The sequence below is a fragment of the Antedon mediterranea genome, chromosome 5 (genome assembly GCF_964355755.1).
Source record: "Antedon mediterranea chromosome 5, ecAntMedi1.1, whole genome shotgun sequence".
Classification (NCBI taxonomy): domain Eukaryota; kingdom Metazoa; phylum Echinodermata; class Crinoidea; order Comatulida; family Antedonidae; genus Antedon; species Antedon mediterranea.
Window position 1 is genome coordinate 10,268,355 of NC_092674.1, and position 24,880 is coordinate 10,293,234.

Genomic DNA, 24,880 nt, shown 5'->3' on the forward strand with positions numbered 1-24,880 from the left:
CAGGTTTGATCTCCCGATATATTACACGTTTTCGTACACACATACGTGAACCCCGAGAAATCTGTGAAAGAAAGCTTAGTTGCGCGCTATTTGATTACTATGATTGGTCAGTTTAATATCAGGGGCAGATTGATATAAAACAGTCTTAACTGATGGTCTTAACTCCCCGATTAAAGCCGGCTTTATCAGATAGATGGTCTTACTAAAGACACCCCTGTTAAACCATTGCTATAAAACAGTCTTAGATAAGACCACGTAAAGCAACAAATTGAGGGCGTATTTTGCGTGTAGAATACCAAATAAGGTATGTTCGTCACGCTTGTTCAATTCACAATCATAACAGTACGTACATTTCTCACCCTCACATTTCTACGCAAGAAAATCTATTCTAGGCCTATAATAATAAGAATAAAATCACGTCTTTGACGATAAATAATACGTAAAGCAACAAAGAGAGACTGTTTTAAGATTTCTTCGAGTAGGCTTTAATTTTAAAGACCGTTTGCAGGTTAGACTGCGGTATAGCAATGGTCTATTAATAAAGTCACTATTTGGTATTTAAACAAAAACAAAAGATCGATTCTTTATAATTTCGTTTCTAAATTTGTCCTAATGGGTTTTCAAGTTTTACTGCAACACATTGTTGCGAGTCACCATTGTTACATCACATAATGTACAATGTATAGTTCCTGCATCAATGTTACAGAAGTCATATTCATAATGACTGTGTGTGCAGTGGTTAATTTAAACACCTTTAGTTACACAACAGCGTCAACGCAACACTGTGTATTGATTTTCGTGCAATCAACGACGTCCGCATGGAATTCTACTAGTTGTCAATTTGTACATGCTATATGAGTTCATATCAGCCACAGCATTCTACACATTATGTTAATATGTGACTATAAATATGTGTAATATATATCCAAAGGCAAAATACTGACAAAATGACAATGCTGCGGGTATCAGTGGCTGGATCTCAATGGCTGGATCTCAATGGAGATACAAAAAAACAGCAAGAAGCTAAATCAAAACGATAAAGTAAAACAGCCAGAAAAGTTAGCATTATAATATATATATTTTTTGTAAGACTGTTTGTCCATAGTTTCCTTTTTTTTTTATCTCTGTTCTAAATTAAATTTGACAATAATGTAAATGTACAGTATTATATATATTATTCAAATTAAATTTCACGATTATTGCAAGAATTTACATAAGAATTGATAATTGTATTTATTAATTGTTCTTTCAAGGACGCCGATTTTATTAACTTTTGTAATTATTGTAATTTATTTCTCCATGGTTTACTTTTTTATATCTCTTTTCTTAAACTAATTTTCATATTTATTGTAAATTGATAAATGTTTATAAATTAATCAATTGTGATAAACACACTTGGTGCTTTCAAGGATGTTGATTTTATAACTTTAAGAAAAAAAATTAGTGACAGTGTAGCAATGATCAGAAGATGACAAGGATAATGATTGAGAAGATAACAATGATGGTATGATGATGAGATAGTGTAGACAACAATCAATGATGATGATGATGATGATGATAATGAAAATAATGATGATGAGTTAGACAACAATCAATGATGATGATGATGATTTAATTATGAAAATAATGATGGTGTGGTACAGTAAACAACAATCAATGTTGATGATAATGATGATGATGATGAGGTAGACAAAATCAATGATGATTATGATGATGATGAAAATAATTATGGTGAGGTACAGTACACAACATTCAATGTTAATCAATGTTGATGATAATGATGATGATGATGATGATGATGAGGTAGACAAAAATCAATGATGTTGATGATTTTATTTCATTTATTTTGTCACCATAAAAACACAATTTACAAAACGTGGACAAAGAACAAGAAAAAACAACACACACAAACAGCCAGAGACAGGATTCCTAAAAATCAAACTTAATCAGTAGTAGGTCTCCCAATTGGTAACTACCAGTAGTCTATACAATTTTTGTGTCCCCATTGTGGAAAAAGAAACCCTGTCTCCCAATCCCACAAAATCAACACAGAAATGAAAAAGAGATGTTGCATGTAAATTTACGTTGTGAATGATATTGTGTTATCTGTAATCAAGTCACTGGCGATCTTCATTTATGGTCTGTTGTTGTTTGTTGTTGTGGTGGTGCTGATGTTAATTGATCTGCACTCTGAAAAGAATGAAAATTAACCAAATGATATTAAAATGAATTATTAGATGAGATATAAAAATTATTTTTTTAGATTTATGGATGGAAAATTAAATAGGATTGAAATTTTTAAAAAGATTAATTTGAGTGTATAGTCATTTTAAAGTTTAAAACAAATTGAGCAGAATTATTTGTGGTAATGTAATAATTTGTGACTACAGTAATTGTTATGAAACCAGTACTGTATATTATTCCATGATGTCTTCACACACATAGTGGAGTTATGTGTGCATAGAACCGGTTTAAGCTGATCCGATTGAAATATTTTTATGATCCAGCCTAACTCTGATATACTAGCTATAACTCTGTACAACAGCTTTCATAGATATCCAACATATATTAATGTTATACCACACATTTCAAAGCAGAACACGTTAATAAACCAATTGACACAGTGTATTTAACCCTGATAGAGAAAAGGGCGTGTAAAACATACCATAGTTCGCTATTAGTTTTCATAACATAAGTTTTATCAGATCATATTTCTACATATCAGATTACCCATCAGTTCTTGGTACAGATGACAATCCTGAATACTATTTCCGTTTAAATATTGACAAAGGATATACAACAATAATTATCTTCGAAAAATATTTTCAGACCCAGAAGGTTTGACAATAGGACACTGAAAAGCTACTCCTAGCAACCAAATGGAAATGTCGCACACGTATCTATCTACTTTGGTTCAATGTAAAGAATTGTAAACAATAAATATGTTTAGCATGAATCTTGAACTAATAACAATAAGCATGGAAGGGCATGTGGCGCAGTGTGTTGGACGTTCGACTAATGATCGTGAGATCGACGTTCGATTCCAACTCTCGCCGCATTGCTTGTACAGGCAAGATACTTTACTTACGTTTGCCTCTCTCCACACAAGTGTATAAATGGAAACCCGGTTAGATCAAGACACAACTTTGCGCTGATTACTAGCTGCATTATGGGAGTATGTTTCCATATGTGTTTGATCCACAAACAAAGTGACTGGGATAATAATGTTCAACATTTCACAACATTAGGCGCTATATAAATCCAGGAAATAATTATTATTAAGCATTAATTAATAATGTGAATTGTGTATTCAAATAGTACAGTATGCATTTCAATGTAGAAAATAGCTTTAATTTTCCATGGTTTAATTCATGGTTAGTATGGTTAGTGCAGTATGTCACAATTGTAAACTTTCTGTAGCACACTATTTATCATGGTTTGTGTGGTGTAAATCAAACAGGCCTATTATTACAAGCTAATTAAACTGATAGCTTAATTGAGTCAAACAATACGGCTAAGCTAGCGTAACTACACCTATATACTTGTCAGATTTATTTCACTTGAGTGGTGGTTATTGATGTGGTAAGCAGTTAGAGCATGCAGGTATTATACCTCCCCATGGCCTGGGTATCAATTGTACCTATTAATTCAAACATAATGCTAGCTAAACATTCTTAAACTAACTAACGTAACAATCAGCCACTAATGTAATATTAGATATCCTTCCCTTTGGGATACCACTTTTCAGGGGCACTCATTGGAGAAATTTGCTTGTGAAAACGAGGATAAATATATAGTTCTCTATTCGATTCAGACGCTAATGTTAGGCAATCCTGGATGTAAGTAATTATTCACATATTTTAATAATTAAATATTATTTAATATCATAATAAATCATAGTAAATAAATATTTAAATACTGTATTATACTGTATAAATATGTTAATTGAATAGTCAGTATTTTTTTCTGAAATAATACAAACAAATTGATTTTTTCAACTATTCACATTTCATCATTAAAAGTTATTAATAGATTTGACAGTTAAAGAAGAAATCGGAACCTAGCCATCCATTTCATCAATATCCATCGTTGAACTATATGATACAATTATGATCATATAGTAAACACCATAATCCCTACTTAAAAAACTTACCTCAAAAAAAATACTAAAACATTAGGGTAAACAGACATTCTGTGTTGATATAATTTCCTGTGGAGTATTTACACTCCATTAAGCCAGTCATGCATGGATGCACACTTGGCTAAAAAAAGGTTGCTGCACCATTTGAGTGAATGCGAAATATCAGGGTCAGGGTTCAGAGATCAATAGAGAATTAATTGATTATGTGAATAATTGACAAATATCCATTCAATGTTAGGAAATAATCTTCAACACATGCCGATAGATGTTACAAAAATAAATTACAAATTCAAGACAAAAAAAACCACAAATACAGAATTACCGTATATACAAGTGTAGTCCCAGTGGGCCTAGCTATGAAATTTGGGGACGATAATGGGTGGAATTATACTCGGATTGCATTACTAGACTCATGTTCCCGAAACTAGCCTTATTTAGATGATACGAGATACTTGAGCATGGGATTATACTCGGTCATATATTATAGATAGTTAAACATTTAATAACACAAAATTAAATATCAGTAATAAAAAACATATATTCCATAAACACAAATACAAGAAAATCGGAAATGTAAAAATGATTTGTAGAAAATATATTAAATAAAATGTAATAGGTGATCAGTTATGTATAGACGTACCTAATTACCAAAAAGTAGTAGTAGTAGTATAAAATATTACTGTAGTTAATAAATGCGTTATATTTTAATATCGGAATCATGTGAGGGTGGGTGGGCAATAATAATTTTCTAAGATTGTAAGATTATTATTGATTATTATTGACTCGTCAGTTGTATCAACATCACTTATGAAGTTGTATCCAGCAGGTTGGCCTAATTTTAAGCTGATCAGGTCAAAGGTCATTGATACTCATGAGTAATTCTGTGAGCGGTTAAAATGAAACCGTCTATTGATATTCTTGCAGACATGCAACGAGGCCTTAGGGGTATTAACATAAACAGTAGCTCTGCGTAAATATCACATCACATAAACGGGGGAAAAATGTAAAAAAACAAGCATCAACAAACCTGCTTGAACCGTCTTCGTGGTCACCTCCGTTATTACGGACAGGATCCTGACGTTGAAATAGGAAAGAGGAGAAGTTCATTAATTAATAATATCCGTTTGGTTAATTAAATCCACAAAACACAAGTTCATATGAAAAGCTTGTTACGTTACATGCGAGACAAGATGAGTTTATTATAAATTTCCATGTATGGACGGTCTGGAAAAGTCCAACAACAAACGACCATCATGATATTAGCTAACAGTCTTGTAAATATATGAGTTAAGCTGGCATCAGCCTACACATATCTGATTACAGCCAGTCTAACAAACTTATGCTGATTTTTCACCACTCGCTGTTTGACCTCGACTGCTTGGGCTATTACATTTATCCAGGAGGGGTAGTTGGTTTACATGCAATGAGGAGCTGAAAAGGCTATATTTAAATAGGCTAAACAATGGAAGTCAGGTTTTCAACACGTAATCTCCTTGTATCGTAATGGTTAAGTTACCATTGATTTTGTTCTTTGTGGTTAAAACAAAAGTGAATGCTTTTGATTTGAAGTAAACCAGTTTCACACAAAGTGATTGAGGCTTAGTAATTACAATACAATTAAAAGGGAAAGTGGGTAGTTAGTGAAGGTTCACAATGAAAAGCAAACAACTTCATAATTAAAAATAAAATTCTAATTGGATTAATCTTTTATATCATTTGCATCAATTTTTTAAATTTATAATTTTAGAAACACAATTTTACCATTAGGATTATGAATATTTATTCATACATATATTATATCAATACATTTTTATTTGATAATTATTTCTAAATTTATAAATAAAACAATGCATACATAATTTGTTTAGATCAGTCCAAAATTATTTCCTTTGATAATCTTTCAAAACTTGGTATAAATTTGGAGAGAATATGATTTGCTTCAAATAGCAAGAATTACAATAAGTGATTAGATCTATGGAAGGCAATCATTGCCAAAAATGCATAAATTAAACAAAACATGGCAAACTACAAACACACTTTCACATATAACAAATATTTTTCGCAGACATGTTATGTTGCATTTTCGCAAATCAACTAACTCGTTAAAATCTAATTATAATCATGATTACAAAAGAGAAATAATTGATTAAAAACTAAATGCATTTCTTATTCAATTTAAGTTAATACATGGGAATGGGATTGAATTTGAATACTTAAAAAATAGAAAAAATAGTGTATCACCAGAAAGTATTCCCATTATAAGGTTAATTAATTTAAAATATCGCAAAATGCAGAATTTGGTCTTAATGCCATTACAGTATCAACACACAGAATGCGTGTATTCTGTTCCCACCTAGAGACTGACTCATACAAATGATTGAAATAAAATTATTATTAATAATATAAACATCTGATCTATGTCTAGATAGTTGTCTATTATCCTGCTGCATACTTCAATAAGGTAATAAAAGTGTAACCTTCAATAATAAGCTATTGTGAGGTTGATTCAACAAATGGTAACACAAAAACCATATTGTTCATAAAACAAACAAATAGCTGATTGTTTTGCTAACACACAGAGATCACTCAATGATACAATATAGAGGGCGCTATATGCTAATTCTTTATGTTTTTAAATATTTTGATTGACAAGAAAACAATGATTTAATATTTGACAGGAAACGATGACTTACCTCGTTCTCGTCGTCATCATCATCACTTGATGAATTATGTTCAGATCCATTTCTGAAAAATAAAAAAATTATTTGTCAGCATATTAATCACAAACTGCGAGTTATAATGCTATATTTCAATCAGAATGTGCTATGTTGATATCAAGCTTGCAATACATGGTTCTGAAAAAGACAAGGTTTCAATCAATATACTTTGATCGTCCTCACTCCTGAATTTCAGAATATAATATTAATTAAGAATAAAATAAAAATGTCCAGTTTGAAAGTATTAGTTTATTTATTCTTTCTTTTGACTGGAATTTCAGTAACGCAGTACTGCTTTCCAAAATGGTCTAGTTACAAGTTTAAAAGTAAAGAAAAATTATAACATATGAAAATACAGAAAGATAAAAGCATAGTAGGCCTTATTTAAAAGATATATAGAACATACAAACAAAAAAGAGTAGGATCTTGTTGTAGCAGACACTAACACAAACATACTAACTTGTCCAATTAACAGACAAAAAAGAAAAGTGTAAAATGTCTGAAGATGGAAACCGTTCAGTTAATTAATTAATATTTAATTTATCGGTTAATTGTTAAAATGAATGAAAATAAATTAAAACACGAAATTAAAAACAAGATTTTTACAAAAAGTCCTTTCATTAAACCTCAAGCGGTATACTGTAATTGCCTTCATTTGTTTTGTAAGAAATTCCATGTCTGGGTTTCAAAAATATCTATAAATAGTAGACATGTAGCTATTACTACATACCAGAACAATACAAAGAGGTATTTAATACTAGATCCTCTCAAAGAATAGTTTGTAATAATAACAGCCACTGGCGAAATAAAATGTCGAATGACCTATCACTTGAAATTCAAAGAATTCCTTCACAATAATAATGCCATCATTTAGGAAGATCACGGAATTGGTACACAATATTATTGTTCGTTTTGTAAGCAAAAAATGTCATTTACAGAAATTTTAAACATATTGGTACTGTTTAAGAGCGAATATAGCCAAACAAATTATAATACCTGATGAAAAAAAGTGTTAAGTATCATAGGTCAACTTGAATATGATCAGGCTGGGATTATAAACAATTTAAGCAAAATTGTCATTTACAGAAAATTAAACAAATTAGAAAGAGTGAATTATTTAACGTAGCCATATCCAAACAAAGGGTAATTATTAATGTGGAAAAAAAATGTATTGCATTTATTAGGAAAATCATCATAAAAATACATGCAAAGTGATAACATAAATTACTGACAAATAAATACATTTATAAAAGATTTTCCAGAATAGCCCAAAAAGCTTATTAGCTTTTTTCCATTGGGATCCTTTTATATTCTAAATAAAAATATGAACATTACAAAGTATTACATTAAACACATAATATAACAACAATAATACATATGAAACAAGTTAAAAAGACTGATTGACTTATATAGTTATTTGGTTTAAAAGAAATGTGATTTAACATTTTTCTTAAAATTACTTTTGTTTTCAATTTGCTGAATGGATTGAAGTAGGATGGTCAAAGATCAAGAAGTGATCAGGCTTGCTATTTATTGTATAAAATAAACAGCAAACACTTATCATTATCAAATGTTACAGATTGCCATACTGATAAATATATGTCATTCAAATCTAAAACAAATATTTATCTTATGTAAATATACTTTTCATTGAAGAAGTAAAACTGGTTAGAATCCAGGTACTTCCTTTCAAGTAATAATTATAACAGCACTTCAAATAGCAAAATATTACAAATGAGATTTAGACTGCACTCTTTTCTCCACAGGAGTTAAATTGCAGTCTATATCAGAGTTACATTGTGGTGCGTTCAAACAGAAAAGACACACCATGTAAACATCTGATATACCCCGATGAGAAGCTCTTATCAGAGTTAAATTTGCATTGGATTTACCCATCAGAGTTCTATATCTGGACGACACTACAAGGATGTAGGAGAGTTGACTGATTACACAAGAAAATACTGCGAATGCAACTGGGATATGATTCGGATCTGCTTAAAGCGTATATAGAGAAGAGCTAACTCCAGTTTAAACAAACACAGCTTGATTTCTCTAGACAATTTATATGTTTAATGTACCACAAGAAAAAGCACAAAACATCAGTGGAATATCCAAGGATTAGTTCTTTTTTGTGTGTGTGAGATGCTTATATCAGACTGGTTATTTTCTTCTTCTTTTCATCTTGTATTTTAGTATATTATACCATTAAGAAAAATAATTTATATTTTATCAATTGTAATCTGGGGTATCATATACAAACATTATCCTGGGATCCTGTTTTATCATTTTATTGTTGTCTATGTACTTTACTACAATACTAATTTCATTTGAATATGTGATGAATAAATATATTTATATATCATGGGAGAATAGGCAGTGTAGAAGTATGTAAAGTCATCAACAAATCCATATTAGCTACACACTGTCCAATGGAAAATGAAAACAATATATTATAAAATATACTGTAATATGATCATTTGTTGTGCCAAAAACAAGCTTATTTAAGTAAACTATACAAGAAATATTTCTTACAAAAAACGCTGCTCGCTTATTGAAAAATATTTTTTATTTCAAATGTTTTTTAATGTGTTCATTTTATTGTCACATAATAGTTATTTTACCTGAAAAAAAATGTAATTTAAAGCAACAAATACTTAAATTGTCTGTCAGACAATGGTTTTTGGGTTTCTTTTCTCTTTTTATATGTGAATAAATATTATATTTTTGTTACAGACGTGAATACTCAATTTCTGTCACTTTAGTTAATTTTATTGCTAAGGTCAAATCTGGGGGTCACTTCATCACACTAGATATTTCAATTGTGAAGTATCCTATTACAAACACACACTTTAATGGACTGTTTCGATAATAATTCAATGAATATCTGACAGTGAATATACCAGAAATGCTTAGGGATTTGTAATTTTAGCATGACATGTCCTAATAGACTCTTTCCCAGACGTTTTTTGGGTCTACTGTGAATCAATAAATCATAGTGGAGTTTCCATTTTCACAAAACTGTCTGTCCTTAGAACTATAACTGCTGCTTGCTTTAGCTTCTGATTGAGTAGTCCTAATGGGACGTAGTGGGCTAGAGCAGCAGCGTGAAAAAAATATACAGATGCATCCATATCGGATGCAAATACTAGCGAGTAGTAGATATAAATTACAATAATTTCCGTATTTCCAATTTTTAAAATATTAATCATATTTTTGAGTTATGAAAGGATTTAAAATAAATCGCCAATAAAGAAAACATGTGTAGCACTTCTGATAAACATATCCACCACTTAACAAGATCTTTCTCTTCTTTGAACTCGGTAAACGAGGTTCGTCTATCGACATTAGTCAGAAACGCTTTAAAATTACAGCTTTGCAAACGGTGAAGCAGACCAATCAAACAAACTCTGAGTGAATTAAATTCACAGGCTTTAAAACACTCTTGATTTATTGCTAAAGTTTAAAAGCAACAAATTTCGTTGTAAAGTAAATGGCTTGCAAAATACAATTAGGCTACAAATAATAGATTTAGAATGGGCGTGCAGGAAAAATAACTAATCCAATACAACCCCTGCTTGAAATGAATGAGGCTGGGGAAACAGATGTTTTAATACGCTATGGTCAACCCCTATTCAGGGGACATCATTATAAGGGTATAATGCAAACCGGATATCTCAGTGTGATTTCAATACACCAAACACAATAAAAAAGGTCTCTTCTCCCCTTTCCCCAACCCAAAATTGACACAAATATTACACATTGAAATTTGAAGAATGTATATGATACACAATAAGGGAGGTCCCTTCTCCCCTTTCCCCAACCCAAAATTGACACAAATATTACACGTTGAAGAATGTGTATGAAACACAATAAGGGAGGTCCCTTCTCCCCTTTCCCCAACCTAAAATTGACACAAATATTACACATTGAAGAATGTATATGATACACAATAAGGGAGGTCCCTTCTCTCCTTTCCCCAACCTAAAATTGACACAAATATTACACATTGAAGAATGTATATGAAACACAATAAGGGAGGTCCCTTCTCCCCTTTCCCCAACCCAAAATTGACACAAATATTACACATTGAAGAATGTATATGAAACACAATAAGGGAGGTCCCTTCTCCCCTTTCCCCAACCCAAAATTGACACAAATATTACACATTGAAGAATGTATATGAAACACAATAAGGGAGGTCCCTTCTCCCCTTTCCACAACCCAAAATTGACACAAATATTACACATTGAAGAATGTATATGAAACACAATAAGGGAGGTCCCTTCTCCCCTTTCCCCAACCCAAAATTGACACAAATATTACACATTGAAGAATGTGTATGATACACAATAAGGGAGGTCCCTTCTCCCCTTTCCCCAACCCAAAATTGACACAAATATTACACATTGAAGAATGTATATGAAACACAATAAGGGAGGTCCCTTCTCCCCTTTCCCCAACCTAAAATTGACACAAATATTACACATTGAAATTTGAAGAATGTATATGATACACAATAAGGGAGGTCCCTTCTCCCCTTTCCCCAACCCAAAATTGACACAAATATTACACATTGAAGAATGTATATGAAACACAATAAGGGAGGTCCCTTCTCCCCTTTCCCCAACCCAAAATTGACACAAATATTACACATTGAAGAATGTGTATGAAACACAATAAGGGAGGTCCCTTCTCCCCTTTCCCCAACCCAAAATTGACACAAATATTACACATTGAAGAATGTATATGAAACACAATAAAGGAGGTCCCTACTCCCCTTTCCCCAACCTAAAATTGACACAAATATTACACATTGAAGAATGTATATGATACACAATAAGGGAGGTCCCTTCTCCCCTTTCCCCAACCTAAAATTGACACAAATATTACACATTGAAGAATGTATATGAAACACAATAAGGGAGGTCCTTCCTCCCCTTTCCCCAACCTAAAATTGACACAAATATTACACATTGAAGAATGTATATGAAACACAATAAGGGAGGTTCCTTCTCCCCTTTCCCCAACCTAAAATTGACACAAATATTACACATTAAAGAATGTATATGAAACACAATAAGGGAGGTCCCTTCTCCCCTTTCCACAACCCAAAATTGACACAAATATTACACATTGAAGAATGTATATGAAACACAATAAGGGAGGTCCCTTCTCCCCTTTCCCCAACCCAAAATTGACACAAATATTACACATTGAAGAATGTGTATGAAACACAATAAGGGAGGTACCTTCTCCCATTTCCCCAACCTAAAATTGACACAAATATTACACATTGAAGAATGTATATGAAACACAATAAGGGAGGTCCCTTCTCCCCTTTCCCCAACCTAAAATTGACACAAATATTACACATTGAAGAATGTATATGAAACACAATAAGGGAGGTCCCTTCTCCCCTTTCCCCAACCTAAAATTGACACAAATATTACACATTGAAGAATGTATATGAAACACAATAAGGGAGGTCCCTTCTCTCCTTTCCCCAACCTAAAATTGACACAAATATTACACATTGAAGAATGTATATGAAACACAATAAAGGAGGTCCTTCCTCCCCTTTCCCCAACCTAAAATTTACACAAATTACATGTTCAAGAGGATGTAGTGTGTAGGTGCAATCTATCCAAGGTGAATATTTTCTATTCGCATTACATTTGTTTTATTTATGTAAACAATAGAGGGCATACTTCATGTAAAACTGACAGTGATATAAAATATTGAAATTTTAATAGGAAATGTTAGAAACGATTATGTAAATCCAGCAAAATTTTTTGTGATAAAATATAATCATACATATTTATACCAAAGATATTCAAAATATCATAATATTTATAGGTTTAAATTACATGAAATTTGTCACAATTTACAACAAATAATTAAAAATTATATGATATATAACAATTTAATATATTAGATTATTTTTCTGTCGGAAAAATCTGTAATTATTAAATCAATAATATTTTATTATTTTTATAAAACTGTCAACCTTGTAGTCCATCTTTGAGTACAATGAATGTTTTATACAATTTAATATTAGGCCATGGGAAATAGATGATATGGTTCTCGTTGTTGTTGTTAGCGTAACGAATTCTACTACGCTTAAATTAAATTTAATTGTGAAATATTTTTAACTCCTAAAAGAAAAGTTTTCTTTCATACACATCCAACAGCAAGCAACTCATCAATTACAGGATGGATAAATTATTTTATAGTTTTTCATGCTTATAAACAAGTTTTTATTGAGGCTTAGAGAGTGGAATTGATAGATAGAATCGTTAAGACACTAGGTCGTGATTGAACCATGGACCTTAGGATTGGAAGGCAAGCATGTTAACCACCAAACTACAGCTCTACTACTACTTTCTGTTTCATAAAACTCGACTTTCCGTAATGTTAATGTAAAAAAGTGAGACTTATTTGCACATGTGATTTTAATGTGAACTGAACTGAACTGAACTTTTATTGTATCTCTTTTAAATCAGAGGCACAATCTCAATGAGATGTGCAACAAGTTTACAGTGAAAAATAATTCATACACACTTAAATATAAATACAAAACAAGAAATTAGACATAAGAACAAAATAACGAAAAAATGTGATGAAAAATAGAAGTATATCAAAATCCAGCACCAAAATGATGAGATCTTGAAGAGAATCATGTAATGCATTTCCTCTGGCCTAACTAAAACCATAATCAAGAGAAAATTGTAAATGCAAATTTTAGCTGTTGGCTAATACGCAAAACCAGAAAATATTATAAAAGAAGCATCAATCAACAGCAGGTCAGGTCTTCTCTAGTCTGTCTGTTTAATATACAGTAGTAGATCCTCTAGCTTTTATCAGGTCATCAACAGATTAGATATAAACACTATGAATGAAATATACTGAGCCTCACCTGCAAATAGATAGACTTCGGCTAGCCTATAAGGGGAATGGGCTTATACCCGAGAGTACTGTACCCCCTGGGGTTGGTGTAGGATTGGTCTATACCTAAGATTAGGGTGGGCCTAACCATGGGATTAGGGTTGGCCTATAACAGAGGTAGACTTAGGGTAAGCCTCAACCTGAGGATGGGCTTATACCAACATTCCAATTTTGAACCCAAAAATAGAATCAAAGAATACAGAAACTGATACTGTGTAGCACCAGACATATAGTATCTACATTATGCTGGTACAGTAAGATCTGGTACATCACTGTTCTTATTCCTGTAAGGCACACGCATGACCTTGTCACATGGAAGATGTTAAGGGTATGTTTAAAATTATATCATGTTTAATTAGCATAGTAACAGCAAAGTGTTCAGACTCGATTAAAGTTTAAAGCTTTTGTTACAAACTGAAGTGACACAGATCAGGGCTAAACTCTGATATACAGGAATCAGTCTGACTGGTTGGTAGGTCAAGATCGTTGGTGCGCGACTTTTTTCTATCATGGTTTTGTACATTAATGTGGTACCTTCAGCTTTCGTATCGTATCACAGTCGCGGTTAGTGTGGTAGATTCTAAGAATCTTTTCCCAGTTTAGACATATTGAGTTGTAGGCAACGTACATTATGAAAACATAACTCTGTAGGTCTGAACAGAACTTAAGGGAAAACATCATGTCATTTTAATCAATTATTGGTAAATAATTATACATGAAAAGGATTAGATGTAGATAAACAGTTGGCAATACTATAGGAGACGACCCAGAGTCTACCAATGCCTAACTGTTTCCACAATCACAATTTCATTTGTACGAAGCACCTGATATGTAAACATTATTTTGCTTCATAATTAAGAAAACTTAATTTAATATTGACTACCATTGAGTTATACAATTAATCACAATCATGCTCCAATTCACAGATAAGTTTAAGCGTAACATGGTTATAATTATGAAGGCATGATATGACACTGCCAGAACGAGTTATTATTGTATCATTGTAAAATAGTAGGGAGAGTATCTAATTTTAGACTGGCTAAGATTAATAATTAAATTGTGTTGTTGAGCATAATTCTAGTACATTAAAATGATTATAATGGCCTAGCTGTTATAACATTATTTCAGTTTTAAATTTTCCCAAAGCGCACATCCACTATTATGCTGACTCCACTTCATTAACAATAATAAAAAAAACTTAAATGCACATGCACAAAAAAAAAGGTTAAATTTGAAGTCGTACAAAAAATTAAAAACTTGTATCAGTATAATGTTGAATAAGAATCTACTAAGCCTTTTTCTCCCCTGAAATCTGTAGTAACATAAACGTATGAGACAATTGGCTTGTCTATTTAAATAATCTAACGAAACTAGTCTATAATGGGAAATAGGTTGGCGTATACGTATCCTCAATGGAACCGAGTTGGGTGATATCTGACAGCTAGACTGTCAAAGTAAATGTATTGTGATGAATACCATGCCTAACCGTACCCAATGATGATGTACATATGCACCACGTTGCAGCGGTGATAAACATGATAGAAAATTATCTGTCATGTACAATCCTTTCCAAAATAAGAGTACTTTACTACTTCGGGTATAACCCATACATCCGGCCTCCCCTCCCCCCCCCCCTCCTACCTCTTCAAAATTAAGCAACTTTTGATCAATGTGAACCATTCTCTACACCAGGGGCAGATCCAGGAAGTAAACAGGGAACATTAACATTTATTATTATTAGTAGTCTGTTAAAAATATATTGTTTGAAGGTTTGCATGGCAAAATCGTCACTCCTGAGGACGATCAATCAAAGCATGATCGAAACTCAACAGTTCTTTTAAGAACTATAATTTGTGGTGTACTGCAAATTTTATATCTACTGTTAAAAATAAATATCAAAAAGTTGTTCATAAATTTATTTTAGCTGTCAGTAGGAGAGCGTGTGGCCCAAGCGCTACCTGCACCTATACATTTTATACATGTCCCAACAAAAATTGATAGAGAATTCTTTTTTAGGAGAACAAAATATCTTTTAAACCATTGTAATATTAATCTAATTTGTTCATAGTTTAAAAAAAACACCAGATTTTCATCCATGCTAATTTGCACGTACTCATGTTAACTGTTGATTGCAAAATTAAATTCTCTCGGGGAAATGTTCTAAAAATAAAAACCACTATGACAAACTTATTTTCACTATTCTTTTGTTACAGTTATTGTCATATCCGTAATTATGTTTCTAAAAATAATGTTCCACCCACCTGATTTTCTCATTCCATGTACTTAAATAATCTATTTCTACATAAAAAATGTTTTTAAAGAATAAAGTACATAGTATGATACGTCTAATGTAGTTTCACTCTTACTTGGTAGTACATTATATTAGTAAGAACTAGTAGAATTACGTTACGTTTGATAATAATTATTAAAATAAATAAAAATATATACAGTAGAACCTGTATTTTACGTTCCCTTGATTTTACGTACGCTTAAAATAACCGATGACGTCATCATTTTCTTACATTGAGGGCGCAATTTAACAACAACAAACAAAGCCATGGCTGTGTGAGGATTTCTGCTGTGTGAGACAAGCTACACACGTGCATTCCCCCTACAGCAGCGACTGTTTTTATTGATAGAAAATACAAGAACATTGATATTTTATTTATAACACTTTATATAAACGCACAGGCTGTATATACTGTACTTTTCTAGTTAGGCCTCATATCTTGCTAGGCCTGCTAGCCTGGCCTGAATAGTCTAGGCAAGGCCTAGCTAGTGACCACCTGCAAGCTGTACAGTAAAGTAGGCAAACACGGTCGCAGCCTTTATAGCTACGATCTCTACGTATTTGGGGTCAATTTAAGGTCAACCTCAATTTTACGAATCCCTTGTTTTACGTACGCCTTCCGGTCTTGTACCGTACGTAAAATGGAGGTTCTACTGTACATCCATATTTTTGACATTTTACACAGTATAAAGATTTATTGCGAGATAGAGAAAGAAATAGTTGTTGGTATCTGAAGAAGAGTGCAAGAAGTATAATTCCATGATTTTTATTCCTTTTTACACATGTAGCTTCGACTTTGATGTTCAAAACAGTCATGATTTCATTTGTACAATTTGGGTTTTTTACAAACACATGAACGTTTTGTTTTATAAACTGGTTTCAGTAATTTGTTAAAACAAAGATGAAGAAGTTACAGCCATTTTTCCCCAAATATGAAACAAAGCCCACAGTATTTTCTAACGATTTAATTTTTTATTGATGTAATTAGTAAGAAGGTTGTATAGTTTAAATTTTGGAATGTATGGTAGTCGAATTGTATTGGAGACAAATGTTGATGTGACAATGGAAAAGTTGACAAAAACCATTAAAAAAGCAATATTTGTAGTTATGAGAACAACAAGTGTTGGAGATGCAAAAAATCTTTAATGAAATGAATGAGTTCACAAATTGCTTATTTATTAGTAATACTGTAAATTGTCAGATATTTATGATTTAGGATTTGGATAAAATTGGGACAGTAGTTGTCAGCAAATGGACAAGTACCATTTTGTCAGTTATTTGGCTGTAATAACTGACAAAATATAAATGTAAGTTCATCGTTTTTATCCGGTATTTTATTGGACCATAATAAAGAAAGTTTTGCTTAATATGTTACAGAGATCCAGATGAACACCTGAGTGGTAATTATATTCTTTCGATGAACCTTATTGATTTCGGACATTCAACTACTGTAAATATCTTCTATTAGCAATGGATTCAGATCAAACAGCAACAATAAATCAACATTTTGTTTAACAACACTCACAATGTCAAAGGTCAACGTATATAGTAGCGTCTTGGGAGGCAAAAGCTTTTAAAACATTACACTTTCAGGAAACTGTAATACTAGAATTTCGAATCAAATACCTAAAAACACACAAACAATCGCATACTTTGGGGATATTAATTCCAGTGTTACAATGATAAGCAGATGTTTCTATTTCAATACTAAATAATAGTTGTTGAAATGAGACAACATTTTACAAGATCTAACCATAACATTTTTCTTTCAAAAACATTAGTATACATTACTAGTATACTTTCTTGGAATAATTTGAAAGAAAAATTATTTAGTTAAAATGATTAAGTCATTTCTCATAGTTGTTGGAAGAAAAGAACTAATTTTAAATAATAGAAAAAAAAATAATATAAAATACTTTGATAAACAAGTTTAATCATGATCATCATAAACACACAACAGTGGTTGGTGTTGGTAGTAGATCTGGATAAACAGCCAAGATCTTACTTTCTCTGGAGGGAGCATATTATATGAACAGTTAAAAGTTCCTTGAGGACCCATTTACCATAATGAACTGATCCATCAAGCATGAATACCACCATGACATCATCAACCCAAGAGTTTAAAAAAAAAATTGTATTTGTATGAAGCTGCTCTTTGGTTAATTGTCACCCTGTGTATAAAATGGTTTAACCCATCCCTCATAAATGTCTAAATGTAATCATAAGTCACAGAGTAAGTCACATAATAAACTCTGGTTACTTTATGTCTGTTTATCATCAGCACAGTTTCACTATAATACAAATGGTAATCTGCCTATTAAAATAATCTCCTCTTTTGAAATTATTTGGTTTATCTCTAATCTTCTGTTGTGTACAAACTTTTATATAATGCTTGATATGTTGAAGGCCTACTTTTTTTAGAAACCGCTTCAGCAATTTGATAAAGTTACAGCCTTTTTTTTTTTCAAAATAAATTTGTGTTTGGTTGTGTAATGACATAATTGTTATCTCGAATAGAGTAGCTAAATGTTCGCCCCATTCAGTAAACTTTTATAATGAGATCAAATTGAGACAGTGATTGTGTTGCAGCTAAAAATTGCTTCTCAGAAACTGTTTTTCAAATAAGATGGCAATAAATTGGGCTTTTTAAAACCTTTATATTTTAAATTTCAGTAGTACTGCTATTTCTATTACAAGAAAAAAAAGATTTAAAAACTTTTTTTTTAACAGCAGAAACAGGTCCATTGTATTTTCTAAGAAAGTTTTTACTCAACATACCTTTTTTCATTGTTTTTAAATGAACAAATAATAAATGCATTTATTCTTTTGAAAATTCACACAGACAGCACCTGTTGAAATCCAACACATTTTTTCCAATGTATATTTAGTAAAGATTATGTAGGCCTGTATTCTTCTGACAAGCTTAAACCCTTAAGGGTCATATTGATTCCCCTAGGGTACTTTATTCACTGCTTTTTGCCAAATCTGAGGCAACTTGGGCCTTGAGGAGAGGTTCTGAGCAATGAACTTGTTCTATTCAATAATGAATTAACTATGTAGGAATCATAATTTCTTCCTTTCAATGTGTTACAATGACAGATTTATAGTCAAAGAGAGAATGAAGTGGCCAAGACATAATTACAACATAATAAAAACATTAATGTGAGTATTTAAACATACAATGTTTGAGAAAAAAAATATACATTTCATTTTAACATTATCTTAAATCTTAAAGTCAATATTTTTTTATAGTAAAAACCTTTATAGCTATATTTTTTTTGGTGTTATTATGAACAGTTATGCAAGAAATCAAATTCTATTTCATACATAATTACAATCAAACTTTCAGTACTGTACTGTGTGTTATATCAGTCCCATTCTGGGTATGCTATTATGACAGGTATTGGTAGTAAGGTGGCCCGTCTGCCTTATCCTCCCTAATGTCCCAGGTACTCATCATTTAAAACTGAGTGGGATTATTGTTACTGAGAATTGCACTAGGGTCTAGTTAGGATAAAATGACTACATATTTTTATTACAAATAAACGTATTGAGAAACATATCCACAATATCTAAATTCTCAGTTCTTTTATACTAGTGATAAAATTATACTACATTATAAGTAAAACGAGCAAAGCCATTCAATTTTATTATCCTTTGTCATTATAATGATAAAAAATAATGTACAACCAAACATATTCATATAAACCCAATCTGAAAAATATTCATAATAAGACTAATATAATTTTGAAGAAATTCAAAATTTAACACCAGAACATTAACACCAGGACTGTATGGCCATTTACAAATTGTTCTGTAATTATTTTAGTATAACTACTACTACTAATAATAATTAAACTACATTATTTCATTAGTAAACAGATGATTTTATCAACAATATCTAATATGTTGTTTCAAATTACAGTTAAGTTTAATTGACGAGAAATTAGAAATCCTTTAATTGGTCAAACAACTTCGAAATAATTACGATTAATTTACAGCATGAATAAAAAGTTGCAATATTTGTCACTTGGCTATCTGCACTTAAAATGTGCAAATTTGATTCTTGGAGACAATAATCTCAAGTGATCGTAATAAAAATGCTAAGTTTCGAAAGGAAATCTATTTTACATTAAAAATAAATGAACATCGTTCGTGTTGCAATATTTTTTTCCTCCTCGACAAGACGGGAATAATCAGTTATGACGAATTAGGATGACAATAAAATGAACAGCGTGCGTTTTAACCGTGTGAATCAGCTTTAGTTGGCTAATAAACCGTTCGGTAAAATGCTCGAGGCAAGAACAGTCAATCAAACTGAGACTAGAGACAGCTTTCTCTCAAAAGTTCACCTTTTACAATTGCGTCTCATGTTTGCAAGACAAATTTGTCATTGTGATAATCCTACAATTATCAAAGATTTGAGGAAAATAATACAATTATTCAATTATATTCAATACATTTTCAAGATTTTCATTTACGTATTTTAACTTTCATTTTACAAATCCAAAATGTTTAACCTAAAAAAATATCTCTCCCAGAAAAGGAATTTATCATTTGCTTTTTATTGAGAAAAAGTTGCAAAAGTGCTACTAAAAAAATTGTTTGTTAATATCTAAGAAAATCTGTCTTTTTATTGTTACAGAGAATGTCAGCTAGAAAAAATGAAATGATAGAATATTATTATGGTATCATCATTTGAATCATCCAGGCTCCATAACAAAATGATGGAGATCCTAAGATGATCTTTTTTTTTTGTGTCTGCTTTTTTATTTAAACTTATTTATGCAATTGATTTTGTAACTATGGATGTCCGTTTCCGAAATAAAAGTAAAATAAAATGAATAAATTAATATCATCAAATAATAAAAAAATTAAATTTACATGCATTGGGACTTAATTACATGTTTTACATGACAGCTCAAGTTACCAATCAAAAGGCAAAAGTACCAGAATGAAGCAATTGTTTGAGAATACAAATATACAGTATGTTATAAATTTATCTGAATTGTGAACAAGGCTTATATATACTCATTTGATTTATATAACATACTTTGGCTTTGAACTTAAGCAAAGGCTTTTATCCTGATCTTTATGGTGCCAATGACCTACTAATACTACTTGAATTCAGTTAAACTTTAACAGCAATAAACTTGGTGAGGTCTAGGTGATAAATCACAGCAAGATATTTAACATATCACCCCCATCTACCTACTAGTGAGCAATTATGTACCACTTTAAAACAATTTAAGGCTTCAATGCATTACAACTATTGTCCTTAAAGATTATTAATTATGGATGAAATTAACAATTATCGGGAAATCTGAATACCCAATCTACTACTGTAACCTGAAAGTTATTAAATTTACTGAATTAAAATTGTAATGAAAATTAATTCCATGTAATAGATTCGTCAAAAGGATGATTTGACAAAGTGATATTGGTAGGCTTACCTGGATAAAGTTGGTCTTACCTTATGACTCAACAAGAAATTAATTGAAAACACCAAGTGAAAATGGAACATTCCATCACCTCTACTACTACTACTGCCAGATGTATAACTATCAACCTTAAACTAATCGACTTTAAAAAAAAACAGCGGCTGGTCTACTTAATGAATTGACAAATATATTTTCAGTTGAATAAAAAGAGTGATATTTTATTTTGCATAAATATACTCTGGTCGACACGTTATTTCTTTGGCATTTTGCTCAATCTGTAGGCATTACTTGGCGTCTCATCATAAACCTATTTACAACAGCACATAGTTGAATAACCCCATCAATACACAATATAGCCGCCTATACTACATACATACAAACTGACTAGACAGTACCTCTTTTGGCATTTGAAAAAAAAACTTTCATTGAAAACATTAACAACTTTTTATAGATTATTAAGTGTACTGATACTTCTTTATATTTTTAAATGTTATGTCTCTTTGTTAATGTCATTGTTTCTCAACTTGTTTTAATGTTGAGGGCCCATAAAATCAGCTTATGCTCGCTGTAATTGTACAATATAATTAAACTTAGTCAAGAGGAACTAGTAATTTATAAATGAACTTAGTCGATGGGAACTGGGAAACAATCAATTGGTACACTTTACAGCAGAGTTCATTATATACACCTTACAATCAAACCAAATCTTTGCGTCATTTAAAAGGTTTTTGGGGGACAGTGCGTTTTTTTGTCAATGTGTTTGTTATTATAGAACAACATCCCCATCGCCAGGCTCTCACATTTTTATGTAAGAAACATCTCAAAATTAGTTGTATGTTAGTCTAATTTTGTTAACATTACTCTGTACAGCACTTTGATCTTCATTTGGTAAGTTGCTTCAATATATAACTAAAAATATTCAAAACTCTTTGATCAAAGAATTATTTGGCTAAGCTCCTTAAACTTGACATGTTACTGGGCACGTCCTTAGCAGCAACAGAGGACCCGATTTCCTCTCATTTCAAATGTGATTATGCATTTCTTCCTTCATAACGACAGTGATAAATTATTAAGGCAGATAATGCATAATAATATTATAGAATTAATTTTCCTAATGCACTATTGAAAAATAGTACCTTTGTGTGAAATCATGTCCTGTTGTGTACTGTCAAAATGTCTTAAAGACATCAGAAATAATATTTAGATTACACATTGCTTTTAGATGACATTAAAATGGAAGTGCCCCTTTATTTTAAAATAAAAAATATTGCTCTTCTGCTATGAATGATGCTGAGTGTAATATTTTGTGCCCTTAATATGTTATATTTATCAATTATACATTTAGCATTAATAAACAAATGTTAAACAGAAGATCACGGAAATTCTAAAAGAAATAGCAAGAAATAGGATACACTGAAGGAACCTCATCAAGGATATTCAGCAGAACAGAACTAATAATGAAGACAACATACTAAGCAATGGACACACCCAACGCTAATAATACAATCATAATCAAATTAACATACGGTAGTATAGAAAGCATTAAAGAATTTACAATTTGCCATATCATTATGTTCTGAACATAAACAATGCAATGTTAGTATGACTATGCAAATTAAAACGAAAGCTAAACTTCAGTCTGCTCGATATCAAATACAACGTGATTGTATGAACCCCTTGTTACAAAGGTATTGTCCAATGTTGGGTGGCTTTTTAATATGAAATTGGCTTTTGCAAATTCGTATTTTTGTATGTCCAAATCGAAATGTAAGTAAACCGAAACATGTACAATAACATTTTTTTTTATTAAGATTGTGTTGTTTTGTAAAATTAAGTTGTGTCCTGACCTACACCAGGTACCCATTTGTACACCTGGGTGGAGAGAGGTAAAAGTAAGCAATATGTCTTGCCTAAAGGATACACACCAGGTACCCATTTGTACACCTGGGTGGAGAGAGGTAAAAGTAAGCAATATGTCTTGCCTAAAGGATACAAGCAATGTGACGAGCATTGGATTTGATAAGTAGTCCAGCGTCCAACACAATTACAATGTAGACAATCCCCTCTCTTTAAAGAATTCATGAATAAATATCTACTTTCTTTGCAACCAAAACAATAACAAATTCACTGTTTTTACTTTGTACATTTAAATAAAATATTGATTGAATAAAATATATTTCTTTATAAACAATGACAATAAAATCGATCAAAACCATTTCAGAGTGGAACAAAAACAGCAATGCAAAAACATGTGCAAACAGTTATTACTGTAAATTGAATTCACTTTGAATGCTGATAAAACAAGATACAAGAAATGACATTAGCTTCAATATATGTAATATCTCATTACAAAAGACAGCAACATAGTTAAGGCGACTTGATTTATCGTTATTGATGAAATTGAGTGGCTGTGTTTAACGATATGCAAATGAGATGCTGGTTGGAAAACTAACCAGTCTAGCTAATTCACATGCTTGATTCTAATGTAAATTATAAATTAAATCAAATTCCTCCAATTAAAAACCATGTCTGGGACATGGGAGTTATCTTTGGTTTTGATCTGTAATTAGAACAGCTTTTATAGTTGTGGTCTGGAGGCACAGATATTGAAATGTGCTTGTCTCGCAACCTCAGTTATCAAAATATAAAAATATATCTAAATCTTATTTTTTTTATCTTGAAATTAAAAAAAATTTAATTTCAGGAATCCTGTTATCCATGCAAAATAAATATCATAAGGCATATTCTATAATACAGCATCACATATGTATCACATGTGATGCCTATATCATAAGCCTATAACCTAATCCAATACAGACACCAATGTGTTACACATGTGACACAGTATTACAGACTTTGCCTATGATACTGGACAACAATGTCATGTGGAGATACAGTACAGCAAATCGGGTGATAAAATAATGCAATCACTTCAGGAACAGAGAATCGGATGATACAGTAAAATACTATGCGATCACTTTAGGATTACAATATTTTGACATTTTAATCATGTCATCATTATTACCCTGATGGTATCTTTCGATAAACTGTATCCATCCTAAAATTATCAAACACATGCTAAATATACTTGAGTAAAATGTACTTTATCAATGAAAACATCTTGAAAACTGAAACATCAACATTTAACGCATAGTACAGTAAAAGGAAATTAAAACAATTTTGTTATGTAATGATATCTCAAAATGCACTTTCAACGGAAAAGCTGACAAGAATTAAAATTAATAAAGAGATGTTGGTACAAGTATAAACTACTCTACAACTTTACATCAGACATCAAAATATTTAGTTATTCATAGAAAACCTAAAAGTGCTGTTCTATACTTAA

The 24,880-nt window shown here is 31.3% G+C and overlaps 1 protein-coding gene across 4 annotated transcripts in view; it reads right to left on the reverse strand.

Moving 5' to 3' along the window:
• Positions 1 to 24,880, reverse strand: part of LOC140050018 (uncharacterized) — a 146,242-nt gene that overhangs the window by 36,976 nt on the left and 84,386 nt on the right. For all 4 annotated transcript variants that reach the window (XM_072095009.1, XM_072095008.1, XM_072095007.1 and 1 more), the window contains 2 exons: positions 6,835 to 6,886; positions 5,169 to 5,215 (listed from right to left, as the gene is read on the reverse strand). In XM_072095009.1, the coding sequence (XP_071951110.1) occupies positions 5,169 to 5,215; positions 6,835 to 6,886 (99 nt within the window). The remainder of the gene's footprint in view (positions 1 to 5,168; positions 5,216 to 6,834; positions 6,887 to 24,880) is intronic.